This window comes from Halictus rubicundus, unplaced genomic scaffold (genome assembly GCF_050948215.1).
Source record: "Halictus rubicundus isolate RS-2024b unplaced genomic scaffold, iyHalRubi1_principal scaffold0144, whole genome shotgun sequence".
In the NCBI taxonomy this organism is placed as follows: Eukaryota; Metazoa; Arthropoda; class Insecta; order Hymenoptera; family Halictidae; genus Halictus; species Halictus rubicundus.
The window spans coordinates 365,977-380,550 of NW_027488685.1; the positions used below are offsets into that span (position 1 = coordinate 365,977).

The window sequence follows — 14,574 nt, forward strand, 5'->3', positions numbered from 1 at the left end:
AGGATAGAGGATAGGATAGGATAGAGGATAGGATAGGATAGAGGATAGGATAGGATAGAGGATAGGATAGGATAGAGGATAGGATAGGATAGAGGATAGGATAGGATAGAGGATAGGATAGGATAGGATAGAGGATACGATAGGATAGGATAGAGGATAGGATAGGATAGAGGATTGGATAGGATAGAGGATAGGATATGATAGAGGATAGGATATGATAGAGGATAGGATAGGATGGAGGATAGGATAGGATAGATGATAGGATAGGATAGAGGATAGGATAAGATAGAGGATAGGATAGGATAGAGGATAGGATAGGATAGAGGATAGGATAGGATAGAGGATAGGATCGGATAGAGGATAGGATAGGGGATTGGATAGAATAAAGGATAGGATAGGATAGAGGATAGGATACGATAGAGGCTACGATAGGACAGGATAGAGGATAGGATAGGATAGAGGATTGGATAGGATAGAGGATAGGATATGATAGAGGATAGGATATGATAGAGGATAGGATAGGATAGAGGATAGGATAGGATAGAGGATAGGATAGGATAGAGGATAGGATCGGATAGAGGATAGGATAGGGGATTGGATAGAATAAAGGATAGGATAGGATAGAGGATAGGATAGAGGATAGGATAAGATAGAGGATAAGATAGGATAGAGTATAGGATAGGATAGAGGATAGGATAGGATAGAGGATAGGATAGGATAGGATAGGATAGAGGATACGATAGGATAGGATAGAGGATAGGATAGGATAGAGGATTGGATAGGATGGAGGATAGGATATGATAGAGGATAGGATATGATAGAGGATAGGATAGGATAGAGGATAGGATAGGATAGATGATCAGATAGGATAGAGGATAGGATAAGATAGAGGATAGGATAGGATAGAGGATAGGATAGGATAGAGGATAGGATCGGATAGAGGATTGGATAGGGGATTGGATAGAATAAAGGATAGGATAGGATAGAGGATAGGATAGAGGATAGGATAAGATAGAGGATAAGATAGGATAGAGTATAGGATAGGATAGAGGATAGGATAGGATAGAGGATAGGATAGGATAGATGATAGGATAGGATAGAGGATAGGATAGGGGATTGGATAGAATAAAGGATAGGATAGGATAGAGGATAGGATAGAGGATAGGATAAGATAGAGGATAAGATAGGATAGAGTATAGGATAGGATAGAGGATAGGATATGATAGAGGATAGGATAGGATAGAGGATAGGATAGGATAGATGATAGGATAGGATAGAGGATAGGATAAGATAGAGGATAGGATCGGATAGAGGATAGGATAGGATAGAGGCTAGGATAGGATAGGATAGAGGATAGGATAGGATAGAGGATAGGATAGGATAGAGGATAGGATAGGATAGAGTATAGGATAGGATAGAGGATAGGTTAGGATAGGATAGAGGATACGATAGGATAGGCTAGAGGATAGGATAGGATAGAGGATTGGATAGGATAGAGGATAGGATAGGGGATTGGATAGGATAGAGGATAGGATAGGATAGAGGATAGGATACGATAGAGGATACGATAGGATAGGATAGAGGATAGGATAGGATAGAGGATAGGTTAGGTTAGGATAGAGGATAGGATAGGATAGAGGATAGGATAGGATAGAGGATAGGATAGGATAGAGGATAGGATCGGATAGAGGATAGGATGGGGGATTGGATAGAATAAAGGATAGGATAGGATAGAGGATAGGATAGAGGATAGGATAAGATAGAGGATAAGATAGGATAGAGTATAGGATAGGATAGAGGATAGGATAGGATAGAGGATAGGATAGGATAGGATAGGATAGAGGATACGATAGGATAGGATAGAGGATAGGATAGGATAGAGGATTGGATAGGATGGAGGATAGGATATGATAGAGGATAGGATATGATAGAGGATAGGATAGGATAGAGGATAGGATAGGATAGATGATCAGATAGGATAGAGGATAGGATAAGATAGAGGATAGGATAGGATAGAGGATAGGATAGGATAGAGGATAGGATCGGATAGAGGATAGGATAGGGGATTGGATAGAATAAAGGATAGGATAGGATAGAGGATAGGATAGAGGATAGGATAAGATAGAGGATAAGATAGGATAGAGTATAGGATAGGATAGAGGATAGGATATGATAGAGGATAGGATAGGACAGAGGATAGGATAGGATAGATGATAGGATAGGATAGAGGATAGGATAAGATAGAGGATAGGATAGGGGATTGGATAGGATAGAGGATAGGATAGGATAGAGGATAGGACACGATAGAGGATACGATAGGATAGGATAGAGGATACGATAGGATAGGATAGAGGATAGGATAGGATAGAGGATTGGATAGGATAGAGGATAGGATATGATAGAGGATAGGATATGATAGAGGATAGGATAGGATAGAGGATAGGATAGGATAGATGATAGGATAGGATAGAGGATAGGATAGGGGATTGGATAGAATAAAGGATAGGATAGGATAGAGGATAGGATAAGATAGAGGATAAGATAGGATAGAGTATAGGATAGGATAGAGGATAGGATAGGATAGAGGATAGGATAGGATAGAGGATAGGATAGGATAGAGGATAGGATAGGATAGAGGATAGGATAGGATAGAGGATAGGATAGGATAGAGGATAGGATAGGATAGAGGATAGGATAGGATAGAGGATAGGATAGGATAGAGGATAGGATAGGATAGAGGATAGGATAGGATAGAGGATAGGATAGGATAGGATAGAGGATACGATAGGATAGGATAGAGGATAGGATAGGATAGAGGATTGGATAGGATAGAGGATAGGATATGATAGAGGATAGGATATGATAGAGGATAGGATAGGATGGAGGATAGGATAGGATAGATGATAGGATAGGATAGAGGATAGGATAAGATAGAGGATAGGATAGGATAGAGGATAGGATAGGATAGAGGATAGGATAGGATAGAGGATAGGATCGGATAGAGGATAGGATAGGGGATTGGATAGAATAAAGGATAGGATAGGATAGAGGATAGGATACGATAGAGGCTACGATAGGACAGGATAGAGGATAGGATAGGATAGAGGATTGGATAGGATAGAGGATAGGATATGATAGAGGATAGGATATGATAGAGGATAGGATAGGATAGAGGATAGGATAGGATAGAGGATAGGATAGGATAGAGGATAGGATCGGATAGAGGATAGGATAGGGGATTGGATAGAATAAAGGATAGGATAGGATAGAGGATAGGATAGAGGATAGGATAAGATAGAGGATAAGATAGGATAGAGTATAGGATAGGATAGAGGATAGGATAGGATAGAGGATAGGATAGGATAGGATAGGATAGAGGATACGATAGGATAGGATAGAGGATAGGATAGGATAGAGGATTGGATAGGATGGAGGATAGGATATGATAGAGGATAGGATATGATAGAGGATAGGATAGGATAGAGGATAGGATAGGATAGATGATCAGATAGGATAGAGGATAGGATAAGATAGAGGATAGGATAGGATAGAGGATAGGATAGGATAGAGGATAGGATCGGATAGAGGATTGGATAGGGGATTGGATAGAATAAAGGATAGGATAGGATAGAGGATAGGATAGAGGATAGGATAAGATAGAGGATAAGATAGGATAGAGTATAGGATAGGATAGAGGATAGGATATGATAGAGGATAGGATAGGACAGAGGATAGGATAGGATAGATGATAGGATAGGATAGAGGATAGGATAAGATAGAGGATAGGATAGGGGATTGGATAGGATAGAGGATAGGATAGGATAGAGGATAGGATACGATAGAGGATACGATAGGATAGGATAGAGGATACGATAGGATAGGATAGAGGATAGGATAGGATAGAGGATTGGATAGGATAGAGGATAGGATATGATAGAGGATAGGATATGATAGAGGATAGGATAGGATAGAGGATAGGATAGGATAGATGATAGGATAGGATAGAGGATAGGATAGGGGATTGGATAGAATAAAGGATAGGATAGGATAGAGGATAGGATAGAGGATAGGATAAGATAGAGGATAAGATAGGATAGAGTATAGGATAGGATAGAGGATAGGATATGATAGAGGATAGGATAGGATAGAGGATAGGATAGGATAGATGATAGGATAGGATAGAGGATAGGATAAGATAGAGGATAGGATCGGATAGAGGATAGGATAGGATAGAGGCTAGGATAGGATAGGATAGAGGATAGGATAGGATAGAGGATAGGATAGGATAGAGGATAGGATAGGATAGAGTATAGGATAGGATAGAGGATAGGTTAGGATAGGATAGAGGATACGATAGGATAGGCTAGAGGATAGGATAGGATAGAGGATTGGATAGGATAGAGGATAGGATAGGGGATTGGATAGGATAGAGGATAGGATAGGATAGAGGATAGGATACGATAGAGGATACGATAGGATAGGATAGAGGATAGGATAGGATAGAGGATAGGTTAGGTTAGGATAGAGGATAGGATAGGATAGAGGATAGGATAGGATAGAGGATAGGATAGGATAGAGGATAGGATCGGATAGAGGATAGGATAGGGGATTGGATAGAATAAAGGATAGGATAGGATAGAGGATAGGATAGAGGATAGGATAAGATAGAGGATAAGATAGGATAGAGTATAGGATAGGATAGAGGATAGGATAGGATAGAGGATAGGATAGGATAGGATAGGATAGAGGATACGATAGGATAGGATAGAGGATAGGATAGGATAGAGGATTGGATAGGATGGAGGATAGGATATGATAGAGGATAGGATATGATAGAGGATAGGATAGGATAGAGGATAGGATAGGATAGATGATCAGATAGGATAGAGGATAGGATAAGATAGAGGATAGGATAGGATAGAGGATAGGATAGGATAGAGGATAGGATCGGATAGAGGATAGGATAGGGGATTGGATAGAATAAAGGATAGGATAGGATAGAGGATAGGATAGAGGATAGGATAAGATAGAGGATAAGATAGGATAGAGTATAGGATAGGATAGAGGATAGGATATGATAGAGGATAGGATAGGACAGAGGATAGGATAGGATAGATGATAGGATAGGATAGAGGATAGGATAAGATAGAGGATAGGATAGGGGATTGGATAGGATAGAGGATAGGATAGGATAGAGGATAGGATACGATAGAGGATACGATAGGATAGGATAGAGGATACGATAGGATAGGATAGAGGATAGGATAGGATAGAGGATTGGATAGGATAGAGGATAGGATATGATAGAGGATAGGATATGATAGAGGATAGGATAGGATAGAGGATAGGATAGGATAGATGATAGGATAGGATAGAGGATAGGATAGGGGATTGGATAGAATAAAGGATAGGATAGGATAGAGGATAGGATAGAGGATAGGATAAGACAGGATAGAGTATAGGATAGGATAGAGGATAGGATATGATAGAGGATAGGATAGGATAGAGGATTGGATAGGATAGAGGATAGGATAGGACAGATGATATTATAGGAATGAGGATAGGATAGGATAGAGGATAGGATAGGATAGTATAGAGGATAGGATAGGATAGAGGAGGGGATAGGATAGAGGATAGGATAAGATAGAGGATATGATAGGATAGACGATAGGATAGGATAGAGGATAGGATAGGATCGAGGATAGGATAGGACAGAGGATACGATAGGATAGGATAGAGAATAGGATAGGATAGAGGATAGGATAGTATAGAGGATAGGATAGGATAGAGGATAGGATAGGATAGAGGATAGGATAGGATAGAGGATAGGATAGGATAGAGGATAGGATAGGATAGATGATAGGATAGGGTAGAGGATAGGATAGGATAGAGGATAGGATATGATAGAGGATAGGATAGGATAGAGGATAGGATAGGATAGAGGATAGGATATGATAGAGGATAGGATAGGATAGAGGATAGGATAGGATAGAGGATAGTATAGGATAGATGATAGGATAGGATAGAGGATAGGATAAGATAGAGGAAAGGATAGGATAGATGATATTATAGGAAAGAGGAAAGGATATGATAGAGGATACGATATTGTAGAGGATAGGATAGGATAGAGGATAGGATAGGATAGATGATATTATAGGAAAGAGGAAAGGATATGATAGAGGATAGGATAGGATAGAGGATAGGATAGGATAGAGGATAGGATAGGATAGAGGATAGGATAGGGTAGAGGATAGGATAGGATAGAGGATAGGATAGGATAGATGATAGGATAGGATAGAGGATAGGATATGATAGAGGATAGGTTAGGATAGAGGATAGGATAGGATAGAGGATAGGATATGATAGAGGATAGGATAGGATAGAGGATAGGATAGGATAGAGGATAGTATAGGATAGATGATAGGATAGGATAGAGGATAGGATAAGATAGAGGATAGGATAGGATAGATGATATTATAGGAAAGAGGAAAGGATATGATAGAGGATACGATATTGTAGAGGATAGGATAGGATAGAGGATAGGATAGGATAGAGGATAGGATAGGATAGATGATCAGATAGGATAGAGGATAGGATAAGATAGAGGATAGGATAGGATAGAGGATAGGATAGGATAGAGGATAGGATCGGATAGAGGATAGGATAGGGGATTGGATAGAATAAAGGATAGGATAGGATAGAGGATAGGATAGAGGATAGGATAAGATAGAGGATAAGATAGGATAGAGTATAGGATAGGATAGAGGATAGGATATGATAGAGGATAGGATAGGACAGAGGATAGGATAGGATAGATGATAGGATAGGATAGAGGATAGGATAAGATAGAGGATAGGATAGGGGATTGGATAGGATAGAGGATAGGATAGGATAGAGGATAGGATACGATAGAGGATACGATAGGATAGGATAGAGGATACGATAGGATAGGATAGAGGATAGGATAGGATAGAGGATTGGATAGGATAGAGGATAGGATATGATAGAGGATAGGATATGATAGAGGATAGGATAGGATAGAGGATAGGATAGGATAGATGATAGGATAGGATAGAGGATAGGATAGGGGATTGGATAGAATAAAGGATAGGATAGGATAGAGGATAGGATAGAGGATAGGATAAGATAGAGGATAAGATAGGATAGAGTATAGGATAGGATAGAGGATAGGATATGATAGAGGATAGGATAGGATAGAGGATTGGATAGGATAGAGGATAGGATAGGACAGATGATATTATAGGAATGAGGATAGGATAGGATAGAGGATAGGATAGGATAGTATAGAGGATAGGATAGGATAGAGGACGGGATAGGATAGAGGATAGGATAAGATAGAGGATATGATAGGATAGACGATAGGATAGGATAGAGGATAGGATAGGATCGAGGATAGGATAGGACAGAGGATACGATAGGATAGGATAGAGAATAGGATAGGATAGAGGATAGGATAGTATAGAGGATAGGATAGGATAGAGGATAGGATAGGATAGAGGATAGGATAGGATAGAGGATAGGATAGGATAGAGGATAGGATAGGATAGATGATAGGATAGGGTAGAGGATAGGATAGGATAGAGGATAGGATATGATAGAGGATAGGATAGGATAGAGGATAGGATAGGATAGAGGATAGGATATGATAGAGGATAGGATAGGATAGAGGATAGGATAGGATAGAGGATAGTATAGGATAGATGATAGGATAGGATAGAGGATAGGATAAGATAGAGGAAAGGATAGGATAGATGATATTATAGGAAAGAGGAAAGGATATGATAGAGGATACGATATTGTAGAGGATAGGATAGGATAGAGGATAGGATAGGATAGAGGATAGGATAGGATAGAGGATAGGATAGGATAGGATAGAGGATAGGATAGGATAGATGATAGGATAGGGTAGAGGATAGGATAAGATAGAGGATAGGATAGGATAGATGATATTATAGGAAAGAGGAAAGGATATGATAGAGGATACGATATTATAGAGGATAGGATAGGATAGAGGATAGGATATTATAAAGGATAGGATAGGATAGAGGATAGGATAGGATAGAGGATAGGATAGGATAGAGGATAGGATAGTATAGAGGATAGGATAGGATAGAGGATAGGATAGGATAGAGGATAGGATAGGATAGAGGATAGGATATGATAGAGGATAGGATAGGATAGAAGATAGGATAGGATAGATGATAGGATAGGATAGAGGATAGGATAAGATAGAGGATAAGATAGGATAGATGATAGGATAGGATAGAGGATAGGATATGATAGAGGATAGGATAGGATAGAGGATAGGATAGGATAGAGGATAGTATAGGATAGATGATAGGATAGGATAGAGGATAGGATAAGATAGAGGATAGGATAGGATAGATGATATTATAGGAAAGAGGAAAGGATATGATAGAGGATACGATATTGTAGAGGATAGGATAGGATAGAGGATAGGATAGGATAGATGATATTATAGGAAAGAGGAAAGGATATGATAGAGGATAGGATAGGATAGAGGATAGGATAGGATAGAGGATAGGATAGGATAGAGGATAGGATAGGGTAGAGGATAGGATAGGATAGAGGATAGGATAGGATAGAGGATAGGATAGGATAGAGGATAGGATAGGATAGAGGATAGGATAGGATAGAGGATAGGATAGGGTAGAGGATAGGATAGGATAGAGGATAGGATAGGATAGATGATAGGATAGGATAGAGGATAGGATAAGATAGAGGATAGGTTAGGATAGAGGATAGGATAGGGGATTGGATAGGATAGAGGATAGGATAGGATAGAGGATAGGATACGATAGAGGATACGATAGGATAGGATACGATAGAGGATACGATAGGATAGGATAGAGGATAGGATACGATAGAGGATACGATAGGATAGGATAGAGGATAGGATACGATAGAGGATACGATAGGATAGGATAGAGGATAGGATAGGATAGAGGATAGGATATGATAGAGGATAGGATAGGATAGAGGATAGGATAGGATAGAGGATAGTATAGGATAGATGATAGGATAGGATAGAGGATAGTGTTTAGGATTAAACGTAGCACTAAGTTAATTTTAAGTCTGTTCGAGACCCCGCGTTGCGGCCCTGGGGATCGCCCCGGGGCCCCGTCTACCATGTCAACTCGATCCTGCGAATCACGTGTGCGCGACGCCTTTTGTTTTCGGCGTTTCTCGGAATCGCGCGCAGCCGATACGCGATCACGTGATCGATGGGAATCACCAGCGATCGCCTCATTACCGTCGCCGTTGAGAAGTGTGCGAATTCGTTCTCGACACGTCTAATTACACACACGCTCGCGCCCATCGTTGTTCTTGTCGTTTCGTCGCTGCTTCTCGGCATCCGATTTTCATCTCGTCTCGATCGCACCACGCCCTCACTATTATAGTTTACGCGAGTGTGTTTACATTAAAGAGTTTATATAACGTTACACCCGTGCTTGGTGACTCTTTCTATCCTTCCTTTGCTCTCTTGGCCATTCTCTCCCGTTCCTTCCTTCACATTTTCACTCATTGGCAATTCCGAGCTCCCTCCTGTGTTCGCACCCGATCCTATTTCCCATACAGTCCACTCCCCAAAATTCTCGTCCCGGGTTCCCGAACATATTGGTCCTTCGAGCAGGATAATCGTTCCTTGTGAAGAAGAAGATTCAATTCGAATTTGTTAACGGAAAGTATGGCCACCACCATGGACGATTTGCTGTTGGAGCAGGAGGCCGCCATGAAAGCCCTCGCACGTGTTCTTCCAAATTTGAAGAAGCTTGGGCAAAACAACTTCACCGTGCCTAAACTTCAAATGCGGCTGGAATACCTCAAGGAGACGTTCGCCCAATGCCGGGAAAATAATCGGCGCCTTCAGAGCTTCCGCAAGACCGAAGGAGCGACCAAGCTCACCTACTTCAAGGAGGAGCATTTTAACCGGTGCGAGGACGATTACACCATGGCCGCGGATTTCATCGCGGACTCGATCCAAACCCTAGCCGCCAAACTGCCGCCGCCTTCACCTTTAGCGGGAGCGCCTCCACCAGCTCAACCACCATCGAAACTGCCTCGAATAGGACTGCCCACGTTTTCCGGAGACTTCCACGACTGGGAAAGCTTTCGAGATAAGTTTACCGCCCTTATCATCAAAGATATTTCGTTGTCCGACGTCTCGCGTCTGCACTATCTCGGGTCGTGTTTGAAAGGTGCCGCGAGCGACCTTGTCCGGAACCTGCCGATTACCGAGGCGAATTTTAAAATTGCATGGGATTTGTTAACTGCACGGTTTGACAATCACAGAGGTCTCGTGAATTTCCATATTCAAACGCTTCATTCCTTGCCGCACGTTTCGACCGAATCCGCGAGCGATCTGACCTCTCTGCGCGACAAGGCCAACACCGCGATTCAAGCGCTCAGAAATCTCGGTCGTCCGGTCGATACATGGGACGATCTGCTTGTATTTTTAATTGTCGCGCGCCTTGACCGATCATCTCGTAAAGCGTGGGAGTTGCAGTTGGGAGCTTCCACCGACTACCCGACGTATGCCGAGCTCGAGAAATTCTTAGAATCTCGGATTCGCGCGCTCGATGCTCTACAACCGATATCAAAACAAGCGAAGCGAAACGTGTCGAGTCACGCCGCGACCTCCAACCGGTTGTCGTGTCCGTTGTGCAAAACCGAGCACCGTTTGAACGCTTGTACGCAGTTCAAATCTAAAACCGTCTCGCAGCGATTCGACTTTGTAAAAGGCGATCGACGCTGTTTAAACTGCTTCAGTCAAAAACATGCTGTCTCCGCGTGTCCGAGTAAGTACTCCTGTCAACAATGCGGCCGTCGACATCATTCTTTGTTACATTTCGATTCCACGCCCAACAATTCAACCGTTTCTCAAGCCTCGCCATCAAGTTCCGATCAGCCGCCCTTTGCGCAAACTACCGTTGCGTCACACGTATCGTCGCCACCCGTGTTTGCAACACAACGCATCCTGCTCGCGACCGCTTGGGTCAAAGTAAGTTCCGCCGCAGGTCGTAGTGAACTTGTTCGCGCGTTGCTCGATCAAGGTTCGGCAACTACATTGATGACGGAATCGTTAGCGCAACGATTACGGGTACAACGACGTCGCGTGTCTGTCTCGATTTCCGGTATAGGGAACCGCGAAACCACCGCGCGACACGCTGCAACAATTCAGATATCGCCCACCAACGGAACCGGACCGACACTCTCGACCACTACGTTGGTTTTGCGATCCTTAACGCGGTACGTTCCTGAGCGATGTGAAAGAACCATTTCGTGGCCACATATTCGTAACCTCGCTTTAGCGGACAAGAAGCCGATGAGTTCCGATCCCATACAAATTATAATAGGCGCGGATCTATACGGGTTTATACTGTTGGACGGCCTCCGCACGGGATCTATTCACGAACCGATCGCTCAAAACTCCATATTTGGATGGTTTCTGTCGGGTCCTGCCGGTTCGATGACGTCAACGTCATCTCCGGTCGTTCCGTCGTACCATTGCACCCCGTCCGACCCGCTCGAAAGCGAACTTCGTCGCTTTTGGGAAATCGAGGAGATTCCTAATACCTCCCGTTACACGGAAGAGGAAGAACAGTGCGAAAATCACTTTCGCACCACGCATACACGCGACCCTTCCGGTCGTTATATGGTTCGTTTACCCTTCCGAAGGGCCCATCCGATCGACATCGGCAATTCCTACCGCATCGCCCACCGGATGCTGACGCGTCTCGAGACGCGGCTCCGTTCGAACCCTCCATTGTTTGACGAGTACGATGCGTTCTTGCGCGAATATCTGAACCTTGGGCATATGCGGAAAGTTCCTCCGTCTCTTCAAGACGGCCCTCAAACCGTGTACATTCCGCATCACGCGGTGATTCGAGAAAGCAGCGTAACTACTCATCTTCGGGTAGTATTCAATGCGTCGAGTCTCACAAGCAACGGGACCTCGTTAAATGACCATTTGTTGATTGGACCCAAACTGCAAACGGATCTCCCGACAATAATATTGCGGTGTCGCCAATATCGGTACTTGTTAACCGCCGATGTTACAAAAATGTACCGTCAAATTCTTGTAAATCCGCAGGACGTCGATTATCAACGTATCCTATGGCGGTCGTCCCCGTCTGATTCCGTCGATCGGTATCAGTTGTTGACCGTAACCTATGGCACAGCACCGGCCCCCTTCCTGGCTCTTCGGGTCTTGAAACAACTCGTCGAAGACGAAGGGTCAAATTTTCCGTTGGCCGTGAGCGTCCTCCAAAACCATCTTTATGTGGATGATTGCGTTTTTGGCGCGTCCGACGAGTCACGTTTAACCGAAACGCGTAATCAGTTGATCACGTTGCTCAGCAAAGCGCACTTCCAGTTGCATAAGTGGACGACCAACGCTCCACATCTTCTTCGCGACATCAGTCCGCATGACCGTGGAACAGGGCTTGAGAAAATATTACAGTTCGACGAAACTGTGAAAGTCCTTGGAGTCGCCTGGAGTCCAGATGCCGATGCATTTCGCTTCCGCGTGACGCTTCCCCATCATTCCGCAGGCACCAAACGAGCGATCCTTTCCACGATCGCTCGCCTTTTCGATCCCTTAGGCTGGGTCACTCCCACCACCGTCTATGCCAAAATTCTTATGCAACAGCTGTGGTTGAAAAAATGCAGTTGGGACGCCCCACTTCCATCAACCTTTCTCGATCGCTGGACGATATATAACGCGGAATTACCTGCCCTCAAGTCCCTTGCGATTCCTCGATGGACGCACCAAACTCTCGATATCGCCTCATGCGAACTCCATGGCTTTGCCGACGCATCTACCGTCGCCTATGCCGCTGTCGTGTATCTGCGCGTCGTCACCTCGTCCGGTCACATTGTCGTGTCTCTTCTCGCCGCCAAATCCAAAGTCGCTCCTGTCAAACCGCTGACTGTTCCACGGCTCGAACTTTCCGCCGCCCTCTTACTAGCTCGCCTCATCGTGTTCGTGAGACAAGCGCTGCATGACCTTCCGAATGAGATCCCGTGTTATTGCTGGACGGATTCGACAATCACCCTCTGTTGGCTTCGTCAACCGGCGTCGAGATGGAAAACATTCGTCGCGAATCGGGTGGCTCAAATCGCCTCCTCCCTACCGGATGCCATGTGGCGACATGTACCGTCCGAGGAGAATCCCGCAGATTGTGCCTCCCGCGGCTTACTTCCGTCCCAACTATTGCACCACGATCTTTGGTGGAAGGGACCACAGTGGATGCAACTGTCGACCGACCAATGGCCTCCAAATATCCCGGTCGCATCGCCTGACGCGCGCGCGGAGGAACGTCCGACCCTCTCTTTTAACCTTGTACTGCCTAGCACACCGTGGGAGCTACGTGACCGGTTTTCATCCTGGCCAAAATTATTAAGGGTCACCGCGTATATTTTCCGTTTCGTCGAGCGAATTCGGAAACGTCCCGTTTCGCGTTTACGCGTTGGAAGCCGAGCTCTCGACGCGTCAGAAATCCGAGGTGCAAAGAATTTCTGGCTCCGACAGATACAACGCGACCTTTTTCCTGAGGAGATTCAGTCTCTTCGTCAACATCGTCCGCTCAACCAAAAGAGCTCCCTGCTCGCCCTTAATCCATATATAGACAAAGACGGTTTAATTCGCGTGGGCGGACGATTAAAAAACGCCAAGTTGTCGGAGCAAGAAAAACATCCGATTATCGTTAAGTCGCATCCACTCTTAGACGTCATCATCGTGCATGCTCATCTGCGAGCCCTCCATGCTGGATCTCATTTAACGCTGAGCATTCTTCGCCAAGAATATTGGATTCTACGCGCGCGTCCAATAGTACGAGCCCTTCTTCATAAGTGCGTTGCATGCGTCCGCGAGAAAGCAAAGCAACAAAGCGCGCTTATGGGAGACCTCCCGGACTTTCGAGTTACGCGCTCGGCTCGTCCGTTTTTGCATTGCGGTCTCGATTATGCCGGCCCAATTCAAACACGCACATCTCCGGGTCGCGGACATCATTCTCGCAAATCCTACATCGCCTTATTTATTTGTATGGTCGTCAAAGCCGTTCATTTGGAACTTGTTAGCGATTATTCGACTGTAGCGTTCCTTGCCGCGTACAACCGCTTCTGCTCTCGGCGCGGTATTCCCAACGCCCTGTACTCAGATAATGGCACAACGTTTACCGGCGCGAATCGAGAACTCGCGACGGCGTTTCGAGAAGCCACTCGCGATCCTACAATGCTCAATCGGCTAGCCACCGATAATGTCACGTGGCACTTCACGCCGCCTTCCGCTCCTCATTTCGGAGGATTGTGGGAGGCCGGCATTCGTAGCGTCAAATATCACCTCAAACGAGTTGTTGGAGCCCACACATTGACCTTCGAAGAATTTTCGACTTTGCTCTGTCAAGTAGAAGCATGTTTGAACTCCCGCCCACTCGCCGCGGCGTCGGATAATTTCGATGACTACTGTGCCCTAACGCCTGGGCATTTTTTGATCGGATCGGCGCTAACCGCTGTACCGGCTCCATCGTT

The 14,574-nt window shown here is 44.4% G+C and overlaps 1 protein-coding gene across 1 annotated transcript; it reads left to right on the top strand.

Annotated features, from left to right (window-relative positions):
• The first annotated feature begins 9,730 nt into the window (after positions 1–9,730).
• Positions 9,731–13,673, top strand: LOC143363835 (uncharacterized). Its single transcript, XM_076804364.1, has 2 exons — positions 9,731–13,458; positions 13,577–13,673. Exons 1-2 carry the CDS (start codon positions 9,731–9,733, stop codon positions 13,671–13,673), a joined length of 3,825 nt encoding a protein of 1,274 aa, XP_076660479.1.
• The last annotated feature ends 901 nt before the right edge of the window (positions 13,674–14,574 follow it).